We start from the raw sequence: 17,375 nt of genomic DNA, 5'->3' as shown, positions 1-17,375 counted from the left end.
TATTATTTATGCCCGAACACTGTTTATTTTCTAACAATTAATTTATGTATTTCAAGTCTTTATTTGTAAATGTGGTGACCTGTTTTAAATTGTGAGTTATGAAAATTATAATCATACACAACTGGCGTTCTGCTTTTTAATTACAGTATCATCAAGATATCTTTCATTAATTTATTATTATTATTGGTAAGCAGTTTGCAGACTTCACTATAATAGGATTTTCCCTAAATTGAAAAGCAAAACATGGCAAAAGCAGTCAAACTGTTGGTCCACCATATCCCTAGGTATGCTGAGACTTCAGTTGTTGCAAAGTTCTCTGAAAGCCTGGTTGACATTTTGCAACGAGAGCATGTTGGATCAACAGTCTCTGCTAACGAGGTCAAAGTGTCCTGTTATTTGGAGGACAACAGACTAATTCTCTCAGCCCCTGTTGAAAATGGTGAGTCCTACAGCTGTGGCATCCTTGCTAGGCCTCCGTTTTGTCCCATCAAACAGCTTGATGAAAATCATTTGCTGAACTTATCCCCCCAGACCCGTCTTCGGGGGGTCAATGTTGGGGTTTCGTTATTATATGAGAGCTCTGACAACAACATCCTTCTTACGCAAAGAGCAGAACATATGCGGACATTTCCCAATGTTTGGGTACCACCTGGTGGTCACATTGACCCTGGAGAGACATTTGAAGAGGCAGCTTTCAGAGAAATGTATGAAGAAATAGGGGTTAGGCCTCCAGCAGGTACAGACCATAATTCCTCAGCCAAGCTGGTTGGCCTTTGGGAATCTGTGTACCCTCCATGGCTGAACTCTGGTCTACCAAGGCGGCATCATGTTGTTGTGTACCTGCATGTTAAAGGCAAAAAAACATCTGCAGAAGTAAATTCATTAATAAAGCTCCAGGCAGATGAAGTGAAATGCTCTGCATGGATATGTGCCTGTCTTGCAGAGAAGATAGTTGCCTCAGATTTACAATTCTCATTGAATAAAGCACACAGTGCATGCTCTTCAAAGTGCTGTCACCATTTAGTATTAAATGGTAATGGCTTACATGGTACAACGATAACAGATGGATGTACAATACAAACTAATCACATTCCTTTTGATCCAATGCTTAGCATAATCAAGGATAACAGAAATGAAAGGGTAAGCACTGGGACTAAGTTTGCCTTAAAGTTGTGGCTGGAGAACTTTATATGGAAATAACATATGGAAATATAGTAATTTCTTGACATTACCTAAAAATATTACCCCTGTATTGTGCAGTGAAGATGTTTTCTGACTGATTGTGTCCTAGTCATGAGGTTCACTGTGTGTATTAACTGTAAAAAGTAAGCAGTGTTACAAACTATTTTTTTTTATTAATTTTGCGCACATTCTTTATTTTTTATACTGTGTATACTATTTACTATAAAACATGATTTAGCTTTTCGATACACACTTAAAAAGTCCTACTAGCTATGATATTGGTTTAAAAATGTGTGCTTTAAAGATGTTAATATCTTCAACTTACTTATGTTAACTTTATATAAAGTGATATTTAATTGATTAAGTTTTGTTGAAGTGAACACGTTTAAATCATTCCGTCATTGTTCATGGAATTGATAGATGATACTATGCTTTCTGTAAATTGTAATAAAAATATAAATAATGTATATCGACCATCACAAAGTAGAATTGCTTGTTTGTTGGCTGACAGTACAGAGTTGGACCAACTTTATTACTGCCATTTTGCTTTGTTAAAGGCTCTTGACAGTTTGCATGTAATAGCCTAGGTAGCAAATAGGTCAAAAACAAAAATGACAAGATGGGCAAGAGCTGGAATCACCAAAAGTGCATCAACACACCAAGCATCCACTTGGAAAGATCTCCAAAAGCAAAAAGCCACATCTAAGGTCAATGACCCTTCTGGTATGTATGAAATTTGAATTATATGTACAAGGACTAAATTTTTTTTTATAATTTTATAAATAACATTGTCAGTCAAAATAAAAAAAATATTCAATCAAGCTTTGATTTTCCAAAATGTCAGGTTTATTATTAAAATCTGCATTAATCAAATTAAATTATATGTTTAACCCCAGCTCAAAAATCCTCATTATTGGAGAGTTGGAGGCAAGAACAATTACAAAATGCTGAGGAAACAGCTGTAAAAAAAGACAAAAGAAGAGAAAATCGACGTTTAAAGAGAGTTCGGCAAATGGAGGCTAAAAAGGTTAAAACAAGTTTAAAATACTATAAACCTGTATGTCTTCCTAGTCAACTTAAGTGATATCTTAGTCGTTTTTGTTACAGCTTACCAATAACCTATACTAGGGGTGAGCAATCTTTTAAACCAATGGTCTAAATATGTGTATTCAGATTAACTCATGGGTCAAATATGTGTTATGAGGATTAGCTAAACACATTTTCATCGACCAGATTCTGCCTAACTGATTTTCGGATTCTGAGAACACGCTGTAATAATAACATGTCATTTTAAATGTGCCATTAAATTCTTGGTTAAAAATGTTTCGCACCCAGACCTATATAATGATTTACATTGGGTATGTGTTGCATCAATGTGCTTGAAAATATTTAGGATTGTATTTTGTATTTGTACTATCAGGGTTGTGATTTACCATAATCACAATATCACTGACTTGGTTATGAATTATTTACTTTTATGTCCCAGGTGTGCTTTCACTGTAGAATGCCTGGTCATGGTATGGCTGACTGTCCAATGCTGAAGGATGATGTTGAACAGGGAACTGATATATGCTTCAAATGTGGTTCAACAGAACACAAGGCTACAGTGTGCACTGCCAAAGTCACTAAAGGCAAGACTACATTTTGTTGTGTTACTTTACCAAACTTCTGTTGAATACTGTGTTGCTTTTGCTTGGGTATTGGCGTGTATCTTGTGAGAAAGATATCTCTTAAATCCAACAAGCTTGGATGATAAGATGTATATTAATAACAGGAAATGACCATATTAATAATAACAACCTGCGTTTAATGAAGCACGACTAGTTTGTTTGCCGAAATATATATATTTTTGACTACATATCACTTTTGAAGCACGGCTAGTTCGTTTGCCGAAAATATAGTATATATCTCATTGCTAATATTTTGCTTCAGCAGTTTATTTTCATTGATTTGTAGAAAACGAGGGTCGGCAACTTTTTCCTAGTCATGGGCCAAAGTCAATCAGAAAGGTCGCGGAGGGTCGTAATGTTTTGAACTGACAAATTTATTGTTTCAACATTTAGTTTTCAGCCACTGTGTTATAGCCCAATTACGTCATTTGAAAAGAAGGCAACATTGCGCTAGCGCGAACCGCGATAAAAAATGCAAATTCTGGTGCAATATGCGAGTCCACACGGCGACATCCATGACCACAATAAAAGTTGGATTATATTATCGCCGAATCCGGCCCACCCTAGTATATCTAATATGTAGGACTTGTAGGTATATAAGGTTGAGTTGAAGAACCGTTAAACGGTATACCACACATTTTAACGCATGCGGCTTTTTAAATATGATGGATAACTCGTCCTGTAATGACTTGTACACAGTGACTTTTGAGAATACTTGTCTTCGATTTGTTATCATTGCCCAACTGGTTTCTCGCCACTAAATTGCCCCGACGGACGTACTTAGTATTTTGTAACGCATATAACATGTTTTTCACTAAATTGCGAAACCATTTCTCGTATTCCAATTTGGAAAAACTGTATCTAATAAGTTATATATACATAACGAACCTTTGTTTTACATGTAAATTTTTATAACTAAAAATGAATGTTCGAGCTACCTTGTCAAGGTTTTTAGCTTTGAATCATACATAAGTAAGGTCAACGTAATCTGTTTACCGCACGTTAACAGGAAAGGAGTTTCTCTTCGCCAAATGCTTCGTGTGCGGCGAGGTAGGCCATCTGTCCAAGTCCTGCCCCGACAACCCCCGAGGTCTTTACCCCGACGGCGGTTGTTGCCAGCTCTGCGGCTCCGTAGAACACTACAAGAAGGACTGTCCTGATCGCAAGGTCAAAAACGAGGTCACTGCATACCGCTTCAAGTCCGTTGCTCCTCCGTCGGCCGGAATTGACCGAAAGCGAAGTCGGGCGGTACACGTAAGTGTCGATGACGAAATGAGCCTTTACGAGGACGTCGATCCGGCTCCGAAAGTCGCCAAAAAGAAGAAGAAGGTTGTCCGATTTTAAACTTTGGGTCGAATTTTCTAGAGATAAAAAAACGGCGCGGCGCACCGGTTGAAAGTGCTCCGTGTGATGACGGGTGGGAACCCTCCGAAAAATGATTTGTCCAGTTGATCGCTTTTAGCGTCTTGTGACGATTTTGCTATCTAAGTGCGAAGTGTGATTTCTTTGCATGATAGCACACAGTCAAATAGTTGGCACCGAGTTGTGCGTTTCATAACAACTTTTGCTTTACGCAACACAGCCAAATAAAGATACCTCATTTTAACATCCTGTATTATTGAATGTGTCAAGTATTAAATAGATTGGCAACTGATGATTACTAACCCTCAAATCCTTAAAACAGTTTAAGTGGTATCCTAAAAACCACATTGAATATTTAAGTAAAAAAAAACAGTAGAAGACTTTTTGTTATCAGATAGCGAATCGAGTTTTTTTTTTGAAGACACCCCTGCCCAACCATTAGCCCCTGGAATTTTTTTGCTTTCCTGTGCGGGTTACAAGTTATTTAGCAATGAATGGGTAACAATTTAGCTTATACTAATTTTAAAACTTTTCAGAAGGTATCGCGGACCGCAGGTCGCTGATGTCCGAGACCACGTAATAATCAAATAACGATTTACGACGCAGGCTTCCCGCGTTACTTCAATTCTAAATACTTATGAACCATCGTTAAATCCTCGCGTTAATTTATTACACGAGGCTATCGATTTACCGAACCATCAGACGCAACGGTTTTTAATCTTTTGCAGTTCATGGTCCTGCCCCTGGTAATGATACCCAATGTTTTAAGTTCATGGAGAGATTTGGAGTTTACAATCTTTAATGGTTGTCGGGCAATAATCACGCCTGTAGCAAATAGACAAATGTGCTGGTGTTCAATGCGAAAATTGTGGTCGATGGGATTGTGTTAAACATTTTTGTCCTGTTATCTCAGAATCATCCAATACTTGATCTCAACATACCCACTGAACTTCTTGTCTAATGGTTGCCTCCTATTTCTATTAAATATACTACTTCGCAAGATTAATTTGGTCAACGTTTACCAACAACCACAAAATGTTTTTTTTTGTCAACGAATCAAAGTTATTTTTAAGAGTGGAAGTTAACCTGCTGGTTAATGAATAGTTAATTACCAATCTATTTGTTTTAAATGGAAAAGCAAGTGTTGTCTGCACACAATTCGTTTGTTGCAATTCGTTATAAAAAAAAATAACAATAAAAGTTTATGGTTATCTCTTTTCTAAATCCAAACAACTAGTTGTTCGTTTAGTTAAACACAACGAAACACCATGGATTTGTTTTTGTAGATATTCAAAATTGATTCAGTCTCTTAATACTTCAAAAATAGTTCCAAATGTGATAAAATCAATATGGTTGTTATTAAAGTGAAGTACGAATATTACACATGGATTATGCGCGGGTGTTCAACAGATGACGTCACCAAAAACGGTTATCTTTGGAAATCTGTGGTTGTCCTTCAGTTTTGTGCATAAATATGCAGCTAAAGTAAAAGTTTCATTTAAAGAGATAACGGAATGATGTAGGTAGTGATTATCAACCTTTTTAGCTTACGGACCGGTCTTAAATTCTTAAAAGAAATATATTAACCCAAAAAAACATAACTAAAACATAACATTAACATAACCCAAAAAAATCACGCTCGCTTCGCTCGCCAGCTGTGCCCTGACTTGAAATGGTTAACAAACACTGAACTAGATCAATATTATATTTATCGTGTTTCCTTAAAGTAGTTTTATTACACTTTTCATAAGTAGGATGGATGACGACGTGTAGACTCTAATTTTAAATCAAACGAACGTTTTTTTGCGCTTTTCGCCAACACTTGACTGCCTCCTTAAATCTAATTAAACACGTTTTTAAGTGCAAAAAGAGATCCGAGACCCGTCTAATTCACTGTTGTTTCAACATTTTAATAACACAATTCTCAGTTAATATTTTGTGCGGCCCTTAGACACCTTTCTCAGTTTGGTTTTGGCCCGCGACTAGAAAAAGGTTGCCGACCCCTGTTCTAAACTATCAGTTTTACAACCCAACTTGCCACCATAAAACCTTGAGACTGTAAAGTTACACGGAAAACCACTGAACCAAATTCTAGAATAAAACGGTTTTAATCTTAAACTAAAGATTTTTTTAACTGAGTTGTCACGCTTAGAAATATACGTTTTTTTTATTTCCAGCCTACAATAACACCAAGTAAAACCAAAAGGCCTGGTTTCATACCATACCCTTGTTAGGGTATATTCATTAGCCTGACTTTGCATATAATTAGAATCTATAGCGATAATAATCCTAGTATGAAAAATCTTTACGTATAACTTTGAAAAAAATCGTATCCCTATCACAAAAACTGTCAGCTTTATTATATTGTAAGTCCATTTAAAAGCCTACATATTTTGGTCAAACATTGTTAAGACGCAGCGGAGTTAAATATAAGCTGCTCGTATGCTCGCATCTCTTAATGAGCTTTTTGAGTCGCTTTACCTACACGAGTCGCTTTACCTACACGAGTCGCTTTGTTTTAAATTCAACTACTGGAAAAAGTAGTTTTTTAGAAATGTTTTCTATTTTAGAATCTAGCGATGTTTTTTAAATTTGTTTATTGCATTGTAGCCTTAACATGTGTAAGACAATCAACTTAATTAACAAGGCCACAGAGTGGCAGTCGGACTCGAGACTCAAATGGGTCGATTCATTTAGCTGGAGTTGGTCATATGACTGGGTCCTTGGGTCTCGAGTAAGACTATACCTGACACAAGTCTGACGTGCACTCGCGCAGTTAAGCAAGTTCGGAGCCCATAATTTGGATTATTCCTGAAAGCTTGGATTTCACCCCCGCAATCCTGGATCTGGCCCTGGCTTTCAGTAGCGCGCCTATTTTTTTTAGTAGTGTGCTTATTTTTTTCAGTAGCGTGCTTATTATTTGGTCTAAGCATACGGTAACCCTGACTATAGGCCTATACTCCCAAACCAGTTTATAGCCTAAATCTCTGGTTAGGGTTAAGCATCCTATAGTAGCCTCGGTAAACCTAAAACTGACAATCTATAAATGTATATAGAATAATGAAAGCATTTTATTTGTAAGTTTTCTAAAAGATTGCACCCTTCCCCGAAAAGAAGCTATTTTTTTGCCAACTTCTGTAAACACCAAACATTTTTGCGCTTTTCGAGAACTTTTAACTGCCTTTAATATGTTTAGTATTTTAAAGGCGCTATACATACATGGTTTGGGAAATTTAAATTTGGTATCGCTTCGAAGCTGATAGAATATCAGATGCTAAGTTGGAGAACCGGTATTCGTTGGATACCGCAGGGTGGTATCTGTGTCTATCCGATAACAAACTAACATTGCAATTTTAGCAGTAATTTTCTATCCTACCCAGCATATCTGTAAAGGTTAATTAAAAAAAATAAATTACCTATACTGCTGAAGGAAAAATAAATTTATAACGCTAAGGAAAGGTTTAGCCCAGGGGTCGGCGACCTACGGCCCGCGGGCCAGATCCGGCCCGCCGATGTAATTCATCCGGCCCGCCGCCTCTTTGACAAATTGGACACTATTTCATACTTTTTGACTATTTTAACTAGGCTATATTAGTTCAAAATTTTCGCGCTTTGCGCGAATGATCATTCTACGTCCGGTTTGTTCACGTTTTGATGCTGTCTTTTAAACTATAGAGCACTTCTTTACCGTTGCGCGGTGGACAGCAACCAAAGTGCGTCGCGGAAAAACGGAAAACGTATTCAAAAATATTGGACATATCTTTTTTAACATTTTTTTATTTTTTATTGTCGGCAATGTAATAAAAACTTGCAAGAATTTAAAAGAAATGCCGGTATACCAAAAAAAAATCGCGTTTGGTTCGTTCGCTAGTTGTGCCTTGACTTAAAAGCGTTTACAAACACTGAGCTAACTTAACTTTAAATGTTATCGCGTTCCCCTAAGTAGTTGTATTACACTTTTCATTAGTAGTATGGATGACAACGTGTGAACTCGAATTTTGAACCAAACAAACGCTTTTTTTCGCGCTTTGCGCCAACACTTTACGGCCTCCTTAAACTTAAATAAACACATTTTAAGTGCAAAAACTACCCAAGGCCCCCCTGATTCACAATTGTTCTAAAATGTTAATAACACTTAGTTATCATTTTGTGCGGCCCGCAGAGAACTTTTGAGTTTGGCTTTGGCGCGCGACTACAAAAAGGTTGCCGACCCCTGGTTTAGCCTAATAACTTTTCCTGATTTTGCCTGTTTGAGCATAGTAGGGGAAGGCGGGGCAAAACGGACCCCTTAAGGGATAAATTCTATATTACGAGTTTCACAAAATATTTTTTGATGAATAGCGTATCAACCGAAAGGTCTTACTGAAAGTTACTCCTATGCTAAAAAAACAACTGAAAGAAGCATACCTTCTGAATAAATTAACTTTTGTTGTCGATTTTTTCACGGGGCAAAACGGACCCCACTTATAAAATATAATTTATGTGCCTTGTTGTGTAAAAATGCCGGATCAAGGATTTGTGTTCAAGTGACGAGTAGAAATTTTCAGAGATATTGTCACAAGTTACGTCACAACGTGACGTCACAATTTAAGTAATGCTATACATGGCGCCTTTATAGCTTAAAAATGTTTAACTATAAAAGTCAAAACATACTATAAAAGCCAAAACATACAAAAAACAAACAAAATTAGCACTATACTAAGTACTGGTAGCATTGTCACTCGCTATAAGTTACATGGTTATAAATAGGCCGTACCGTACGTAAACTGCCTTATATTTATCTTAATGTATACCAACTCATAAGCATTAAAACAAATAGCAGTCGAGCTTTTTTACAACAGATATTGCTGAAATTTCTGATTGTGTGGCCTTCCTACAAAACTGATCTAAACATATAAAATAATGATTTATTATTTAATTTTATTCAATTTGGCTAATCAAAAATACAAACAGTGCAGTTTGAGGCTAGTAATAACAGATTAACTTGTGAGTGGTCCGTTTTGCCCCAACACTATCAGTCGCATGAAAACCTGGTTTCTTTAAAATCGTTTAACTTGAAACGCCAACTGTTTCGGATTAATAAACACACCCTTACCTACAAATTATTTAGCGAAAAAAGTAACTCCATCTATACTTGAACTTTACTAATAAACGCATCATTTTACTGCGCTATCCTTATATCAATATCCCCAAACACATTTTCTCCCCTCCCTGGTTTGTGCAAAATCGAATCAGTCTGATTTTTGTCGACAAACGTTTTTTCGACGATAGTCACTGTTCAGAAAACAAATATTGACGCTGGCAATTTTCGTTAACGTGAAAGGTGAGGGGTCCGTTTTTCCCCGCTTTCCCCTACTCGCGTTAAACTCAATGAAGTGTAGTTCCTGTTAAATGTCGTTATTTCAAAGAATGCGCGAATATCTTTTATGTGTCAAGGCGTAACGTATCCTAATAATTTAAAGTGTGCCAATATTTATAAACGCATCACTTTTTTTCAGTGAATTATAAACGCATATTTTTTACTTCGTGCGATTACACTGTATATTATGTGATTCGCATACTTGCGAACGAGTTTGCTAGAGAACAACACATTCTAACGTAAATTAGTGACGTCATGTCTGACAAAAATTTGCATGTTTCCCCAATAAAAATCCTGGATCAACCTTTGATACTGGTTGAGGTATAGACTACGGCTTATCTCTTCAGGCGGCTACACCTTTTAATCTTATCTCTGATACGAATGCTACTGTATGTCTTCATTATTATCCAAATTAACCAGCGTGTAAAAAGTTAGGTTAATAAATAAAAGTTTTTCGGTCAACGTTTTACATTAATTGCTAAACTTTTTTCAATGCTGAAGTCTACGCGATTTATAAACTCACACTGTTTTCAACAACAGTTAGCCTACTTGACTGCAAACATTTAACTTGCAAGCCCCACAAACGAAAATATATTCTATTATCAAAGGTACAAATTGTCTTGCGAATGAAATAATCGTGGATGTGTGAGATGGTTCATTCTGTCCGGTATTCGATCGCTGATTGGCGGATCTACTTCGATAGGTGAATCTACACACGCGCAAGACGGAGTTACGTCACAACGCACGTCCACATATGCTTTCCCGATGCTTCGCGCTCGGTCGAGAGCCAACCCCCCACCCCGAAATGTTCTCTTGTAGACGCGATGGATAGAGCGAGCGTTATGGATAGGAATAGCGTACGGCCCCTTCCTTAAAAGTGTCTCGAGACGCCTTCAAACACATCCGAATGGGCACTGCACGTGGCAGTATGCCATTGTTTTTGCATTATGTTGTTATACTTTTATAATTATGTGGAAGTATATAATAATTCTATTGCTAGAATCCTGCCACTTTGTTTTTACAGTAACGAAACAAGATGTCAAAACAGAGATTGAAGGAAAAAATAAATATGGAAGAATTACATTACCGGTAATAATAGTGTTTGACCCACCCCAACTAATACGCTAACCCGCACCCCAACCCAAATAATATTAGCAAAATATAACCCCCGGACGAAAATGTGATAGAATTGTAGACCAGCGCTAATTCCTAAACAACACAGTCACAGAAACAAGTTGTTTTTACCAATTACAAAACCTGTTGAGGACTGAGGTAAGTATGAAACTAAATCGTGGATGGTGTTGTTTTTGTTTTAACTTGGCCAGCTATTCACAACCATTCACTGCGTGACCTTGGCGCCATTTAACATTAAAAACACGTTTTTTATTCAAGATTACATCGGTAATGATCCCAATGCCATGCCAAAAAATGTAAAACTTCGGCTGGAAAAACTTTGTAAACACTATGAAACACATCCAGTTGTAAAGAGTTACAAACCAAGGCTCAGTGAAACACATGCCCAAGCACCAGTGTGGAGTGTTTTCTACAAGCAAAACGATGCTATAAGATTTTCACAATCGTTAAATCAAGAAACCCTTGTGTTTGCTGTTGAAAATGCCCTGACAAAGATTGGCAATACTGGAGCAAGAAAGTTTATAGTCTCAGGAATTGATGAATTTTGGTTTTACTATAAAAGTTTGCCTTATGGGAAAAGACACTTCTATGAAGTTATTCAAGCTGAAACTGCATGTCATTTGTACTTTGATTTGGAATTCGACAAAACCACAAACATTGATAAAGATGGACATCAAATGGTTAAAAGTTGGATTTGTTATGTAGGACATTGTATTCTAAAAGAGTTTAACATAATAACAGGCATTGGAAATGTTCTTCAATTGGATTCAACAACTTCATTAAAGTTTAGTCAACATCTGATTTGGCATCTTCCGAATGCTGTTTTTAAAAACAACATAGAAGTCGGTTGTTTTGTACATTTTATTTGCAAAAACTTATTAGAACATATAAAAAGTAGTAAAACTGATAAATCTACTAATTTGTATGGTTTGTCTGACCTCCATCATTTGATGATTACCAAAGCTGATGACAGCAAAGAGCTATTTGTTGATCAGGGAGTTTACACTAAAAATCGTAATTTTCGGTTATTTTTGTCAAGTAAGTTGGGCAAATCAACTGAACTAAGTCATGCTGCATCATGCCAATTTAAACTGCAACAACTTGACCCATCAAATTCTTGCTGTGTCTTTCACAGTAATTCTTTAAAACCTTGGAAGGTTATGAAAGATAAAATAACACCCATCAATCAACTGATATTTTTAGCATCGCTTATTACGAATGTAAAATATAATGATTGTCTAACAATCTGCGAAATGGCAGCACTTTCACCACATCAATCTAACAGTAGGATTATAAGTACTAAAAGCGACCAATTAACTACTGTTAGTCATAATTCAAATGTTAATTTGCCTGAAATTCCGGATCACAATTTTCAGTCAGTTTTGAAACAGATACTTGAATTTGTTGTAGAAGTGGTACAAGTTACTAATCCAAATGGCGCAGTTAAGAAATGGACATACTTTTCATCTAATAACATGATATTATATGATATAAAAAATTGTAGGTTTTGTCATAATATTCAACGTGAACATAAAAGCAATGGCATTATGTATGTGGCAGACTTAAGCAACCTCTCTGTTTATCAGAAATGCTATGACCCTGTTTGTCGGCAAATTGACTTTCGGTCAAACCCAATTGCATTCCCATTGGAAATAGTTAGAAAGGTGCTGCAGTGCAAGACAGATTTATTTGCTGATTGTGATGACAGCCTACTATTGGAAACTGTGGAATCCCTTGAGGTAATTGACAGCAACAAATCAGTTGTCATTGATGGTGAAATGTCCAATGCTCTACAAGAGAATAAAAATGTACAACTTTTGTCTGATATTTCAGATGATGATTTGTTGTTGTCTGTTATGCTAATTGAAGAAAATGAATCAAACAATCATGTGTTTGATGTTTCTGATGATGAACTGTGTCAAGCAGTTTCTAACTTGGAAGGTGTTAACCAATTAAAATAATTTTAAGTTTATAAATTAGGTTGACCTCAAATCCTTAACAACTCAAACATTTGTCTGGTGAAATCTAGATACTAAGATCAGACATGTTTCTTTAATATTTATAAAGGTTACGTGCAATGTTTTTTTATATTTGAGTTTTTCGTTTGATTGGTGTTGTTTGGTATATATTTACATACATCAAGCTTTCACAAGTCAATACCACTCTTTTATGTGACTAATATATATAGTATATAATCTATGTAACTTCATAAAAAATATGTATATGTTTTATATTGTGTCTCTCATAGAAATTATAATTTTTCTTGTTGTTATTTATTACTAACATCTATTTAAATAACTCTGTGGTTCTCAACTTGTTATACATGTTCGACTGTTCGTGGATAAATTTACTGGGAGTGTTAATTTTTGCCAATACGTAACTTTAAGTAAACTCGTTTCTTTCAAGACCAAGTGGTTTACATTGACAGTAAAAAGCCATTAGGTGGTATGTAGGCAGAAAAGTTGAGAAACACTGATTTACTGGAGTAGCCTATGCTATATACCTATAATACATAGTTGCCAAAAATGAAACCTTTATTCGCGTTTTTATGTAGGATTTTTTGAAGTGTTTTGAAGTTATTTTTTCTAAAACAACATAAACCTCTGAAAAGCTCCAAGAGCTTGCAACTTTTCATTTTATACTCAACCAACTAAATCAATATTGATTGGGGTGTCATGTTATGCGTTGCATACAAAGATATATTTTGTATTACTGTCCATTTTATATATAAAATATATTTGTTATATGTTTACAGGTCAGACTAATTGTGAAAAATGGTTAGAATTTTAGCCAATGGTGAAATAGTCCAGGATGATGACCCAAGAGTACCACAAAACAATACTAGTTCAAGAAACAGATATGTGAGTATGTTGCTTGTCTGTTGGCGGAATAAAAAAAATACGCTTGCTGCCCAGTATTACCAAAATTTTGAGTCAGTATTTCTCTTAAATTGCTTTCAATTTTTTTTACATAGGCTTTGTAGTTGCATATCTTATAACAGCAACGACACAATAAAATGCAGTTAAGAATATTGCCTAAATAGGACTAAAACCTTATAGTCAGAATAATACCTAAATGGCCACAATAAGGCCTAGAAAACCTTTTATCTAACCTCAAACCCCACCCATAACTATCACTAACTCTCAAAATCTGGTGCCAAAACAGCGGCACCCAAACGTCCACAGCAAAACGGCCAAAGCCAGCCAGGTGTCCTCCAATCTTCCACTACCCTCGCCTTACAGTTATTTTGTTCATTTGGCCTTATTTAGATTAATTTAGGACTTATTCCAAAATGTTTAGGTCCTTTTCAAACGGTTTTAGATCTTATTTCCGTGGGTATTACTGTGAATTTGGCTTTATTATGTCTGTTATCATATACTATCGTATTTTAGATTATTTTTATTTAGATATTGTTGCTTTGTAGATCTTATTGTGTGTTCACCCTCAAGTACTGTGTAATCAATGAGCTAAGCTTAATAAGAAAGTAAAAAAATATATGTTTTATATTATTTTTTTTTCTTTTATTTGCAACGCACCTGGCAGCCTTCCATGGTGTGTTAAGAAAAACTGCCCTAATTGTACATAAAAGAGTTGTATTAAAAGGCTTTTTAATAGAGCAAAACACCCTTCTTAGAGATTTCCCAACACTTTGTCAGCACCATTGAGCATTTAAATAGCACCACAGAATGCAACTACACCCTGGTTGAGGCCAATGCACAAAACTAAAATTTTGCTAATTGTTTTAATAGTTTCTTGATAAGGATAATCAGAACTATTAAAATTACATACCTAAACTAGTTCTATAATTTTTTTTTAACCATTGTTTTAGAGGTAAAAAAGTAAGGCTTATTTGTGCCTTTTCCAGATATAATTCTCATAAAATTTAGGTTTTAATTACAAATTTGTTTGTCATTTTTCCCAAGTAAATTTTTGATGTCCTGTTTAATTTGCTTACTATTCGTAATCACAAAACTCTAATTATGCTCTATTGTGTAGTACCCTTTAGTGCAGGGGTTCCCAACCTTTTTTACACCGTAGCCGCCCCAGAAAATTTTGTGATAAATTAATGACCCCCCTATTTATTTTCAACCTTTTGAAAAAAATAAGAAACGTCATTTTAATTAAAAAAAAACAGTATCGGTGGTTAAAATGATGTGGTTTGCAGACTTACACACTCCTTTGCGATGTAGATATGTAAAGCTAAGCTTAGATAACTTTAATAGAATGCTTCCTTCTTTTAGCAGGGGTGGTCATTGCACAAATTTTAAAATATTGATATTATTTAATCTAAAAGTAAAACAAAGTAAACTCAAGCTCAAGAAGTAGATTATTGCTGTACTAGAATTTTTAATAAAATTCATTTTTTTCTTTTGTTATAGTGGAGTAGACTTAGAGATGACAAATTAAAAAAAATTTTTTTTTGAATTTTTCGTGGCCCCCTTGAAAAAAGCTTATGGTCCCCTAGGGCCTAGGGGGCCATGGGCCCCAGGTTGGAAACCCCTACTTTAGGGTGATTTTAGATGGTACTAATTTTTTTCATTTCTTGTAGGGTTATGTAAACAACACCAACAATGATGACCCCCAATATGAAGGCCGGGGTGGGGTCTTTAACAACCCAGATGGCGGACCCACCATATTTGACACCTGGAACCAGAAACTCCTTGAACTGGGAATACCAAGATGGAACGTTGGAAGCCATGTAGTGGAACCCATCATGACAGTAATGTTTCTTGCCGTGTTGCTCATATTTGGCCTTCAGGGCGTTCTTCTTCTTGGACTTTTGTATTTTGTGGTAAAAATGAGCCAGAAATCCTCCGGCGCTGGGCAGCAACAAAGAAGGCCAAACAGAAATACAAGGCCCCCCAGTGGCGCGAGTGGAAGACGTTTGGGCAGATGATGTATGTTGCAATCACGTTCTTGTTGTTATCGGCCACTTTGTTTTATGCAAGTTTTGGCTTTCTTGTTTTCATTTTGTTTAAATTGGTATTTACCAATGTTTATATGAACTCGCCTTAATCTTTGTATGAAAAAATCTACCAACGTTGACCAAGCGATGCAATTTGATGTAAAGTATTTACTTGGGGTGGTGATATTTCGCTAGTTTTACACTAATTTTGCGTGGTTGCACAAAATATCAGAAGCCATAGGCTGTGATTTACTTATTGCATAGTATGTTGTGTCATGTCGTATAGGTTATGCTAAAGCTACGTGCTTTAGCCCAGTGCTTCCCAACCTTTTTCAGTTCGCGACCCACTTTTTGATGCAGGTTTTATTGTGCAACTCACAATGAGATATTACACCAAACGAATAAAAACAAATCAACGACAAAACTCAAAACTATCCATTTTGTGAATATAAAAAGAATCAAGCAAAATTAGAGAGTTCAAATAAATTACATTAACCCTTGTATAGCATTAATTTAAAATGCAACTAATTAAAAATAAGATTATCAGTCACATAAAACCTGCATATTTACTACTGCCGTACGTACTGAAATAGTTAATGCGACACAACACATCTAAGTGTTACGTATATTTGTTACATTGTTGCATAAATGTTACGTAATGATGATGCAATAATTTTCCGATCTAGTAGAAAAATGTAACATTTAGAAATGCTTTGCGACCCACCAGAAATAGCTTTGCAACCCACCACCAACCACCAATGAGTCGCGCCCCACCGGTTAGAAGCACTGCTTTAGCCGATAATGTCCACAAGTAATCTTGGCCATTTAACATGCCATCAAAAAGTAGTAAATGTGCGAAATAATTATGATGAGTTTATTAAGCCATTTGGCGTGTTATGAAAAGCAATAGTTAGTTGTATAGGCGATAGATGGAAAGTGATGTTGAAAAGGAATAACATTAAATGTTTTGACTCAAATTTACACTACGTGGCGCTTCATATGGGGTAAAGTAAAAAAATATCATTTTTTCTTTCGCGATTGACGGAGAACCTGTGCAGTGTAAACAGCAAAGATACTTATGTTTATTTGTGCAAAATTTTGTGTTGACAATTTGACAATTTTCAGGAACGAATGAAAATTTTCAGGAATGACGCCCCAAATTTACGTCATTAAACGAATCTCGTAAGCATGCAACCTTAACATCCGTGCACAAAGATGCAGCTATAGAAGATGGCCTCTTGAAAAAAACATATCTTTAGCGGACCGTTCCAGCTTAGCCACTGGGTAGAGTAGACCATAAAGATGTTTATTGCGAACCCACCAAATCAGCCTTGCACAAGACGGTGAACGAAAAAACATTTTAATAGAGTGTCTAATATTGGCTCACTATTTCTACCAGATTCCAGTACGAATCACTATTTTCACTTCTTTCCCTGGTCCTTATCCATTGAAGCAATTGTGCAATTTCATTCAGTGTTTATCAAACGAATGTGGAGTAAAATCCCACCCTTATTAATAATCTATAATTTGATTTCAGTTAATTTCAACATATTTAGTTGGTCACCCAAAAGAGTATGATTTGTGTGAATAACAAAGTTTTAACTATTTTTTATTATTTTCTTTTAACACAATTTCGAATGGCAATATCTAGTTCAAAAACATATATAAACGATGTATAAAAGAACGTAGAAACAAGGATAAAAGGTTATTCATGTAAGACTATGATTCCATTTTTAAACTCATTTTAGGTCGGTTTTGTTTT

At 35.7% G+C, this 17,375-nt stretch overlaps 4 protein-coding genes across 4 annotated transcripts; all 4 read left to right on the top strand.

Moving 5' to 3' along the window:
• The first annotated feature begins 106 nt into the window (after positions 1-106).
• LOC146138259 (m7GpppN-mRNA hydrolase NUDT17-like) lies at positions 107-1,744 on the top strand. The gene has a single exon (XM_083393639.1). The coding sequence runs from the start codon at positions 244-246 to the stop codon at positions 1,198-1,200; it is 957 nt and encodes a 318-aa protein (XP_083249765.1). The 5' UTR covers positions 107-243; the 3' UTR covers positions 1,201-1,744.
• Positions 1,745-1,746: 2 nt separating this feature from the next.
• On the top strand, positions 1,747-4,290 carry LOC146138258 (uncharacterized). The gene is made up of 4 exons (XM_083393640.1): positions 1,747-1,905; positions 2,079-2,209; positions 2,669-2,813; positions 3,862-4,290. The coding sequence occupies exons 1-4, from the start codon at positions 1,794-1,796 to the stop codon at positions 4,194-4,196; spliced, it is 723 nt and encodes a 240-aa protein (XP_083249766.1). The 5' UTR covers positions 1,747-1,793; the 3' UTR covers positions 4,197-4,290.
• Positions 4,291-10,228: 5,938 nt separating this feature from the next.
• LOC146138256 (protein FAM241B-like) lies at positions 10,229-15,758 on the top strand. Its single transcript, XM_083393188.1, has 3 exons — positions 10,229-10,662; positions 13,463-13,568; positions 15,257-15,758. The coding sequence occupies exons 2-3, from the start codon at positions 13,482-13,484 to the stop codon at positions 15,602-15,604; spliced, it is 435 nt and encodes a 144-aa protein (XP_083249314.1). The 5' UTR covers positions 10,229-10,662; positions 13,463-13,481; the 3' UTR covers positions 15,605-15,758.
• LOC146138257 (DNA-directed primase/polymerase protein-like) lies at positions 10,656-13,462 on the top strand. The gene is made up of 2 exons (XM_083393187.1): positions 10,656-11,634; positions 11,671-13,462. The coding sequence occupies exons 1-2, from the start codon at positions 10,992-10,994 to the stop codon at positions 12,666-12,668; spliced, it is 1,641 nt and encodes a 546-aa protein (XP_083249313.1). The 5' UTR covers positions 10,656-10,991; the 3' UTR covers positions 12,669-13,462.
• Positions 15,759-17,375: the final 1,617 nt, after the last annotated feature.

The sequence above is a fragment of the Ascidiella aspersa genome, chromosome 7, assembly GCF_963924565.1.
Source record: "Ascidiella aspersa chromosome 7, kaAscAspe10.2, whole genome shotgun sequence".
Taxonomy (NCBI): Eukaryota; Metazoa; Chordata; class Ascidiacea; order Phlebobranchia; family Ascidiidae; genus Ascidiella; species Ascidiella aspersa.
Note: the sequence above shows the minus strand (reverse complement) of the source record. Positions and strands in the feature narration are given on the sequence as shown.

Excerpts from the sequence above, each read along its gene's own strand:
- LOC146138259 (XM_083393639.1), top strand. The coding sequence starts at position 244 with ATGGCAAAAGCAGTCAAACTGTTGGTCCACCATATCCCTAGGTATGCT.
- LOC146138258 (XM_083393640.1), top strand. The coding sequence starts at position 1,794 with ATGACAAGATGGGCAAGAGCTGGAATCACCAAAAGTGCATCAACACAC. Across the intron at positions 2,210-2,668 it reads GGCAAATGGAGGCTAAAAAG|GTGTGCTTTCACTGTAGAAT; the intron begins GTTAAAACAAGT and ends TTTATGTCCCAG. Across the intron at positions 2,814-3,861 it reads CACTGCCAAAGTCACTAAAG|GAAAGGAGTTTCTCTTCGCC; the intron begins GCAAGACTACAT and ends GCACGTTAACAG.
- LOC146138257 (XM_083393187.1), top strand. The coding sequence starts at position 10,992 with ATGCCAAAAAATGTAAAACTTCGGCTGGAAAAACTTTGTAAACACTAT. Across the intron at positions 11,635-11,670 it reads TAAATCTACTAATTTGTATG|CTGATGACAGCAAAGAGCTA; the intron begins GTTTGTCTGACC and ends TGATTACCAAAG.
- LOC146138256 (XM_083393188.1), top strand. The coding sequence starts at position 13,482 with ATGGTTAGAATTTTAGCCAATGGTGAAATAGTCCAGGATGATGACCCA. Across the intron at positions 13,569-15,256 it reads CTAGTTCAAGAAACAGATAT|GGTTATGTAAACAACACCAA; the intron begins GTGAGTATGTTG and ends CATTTCTTGTAG.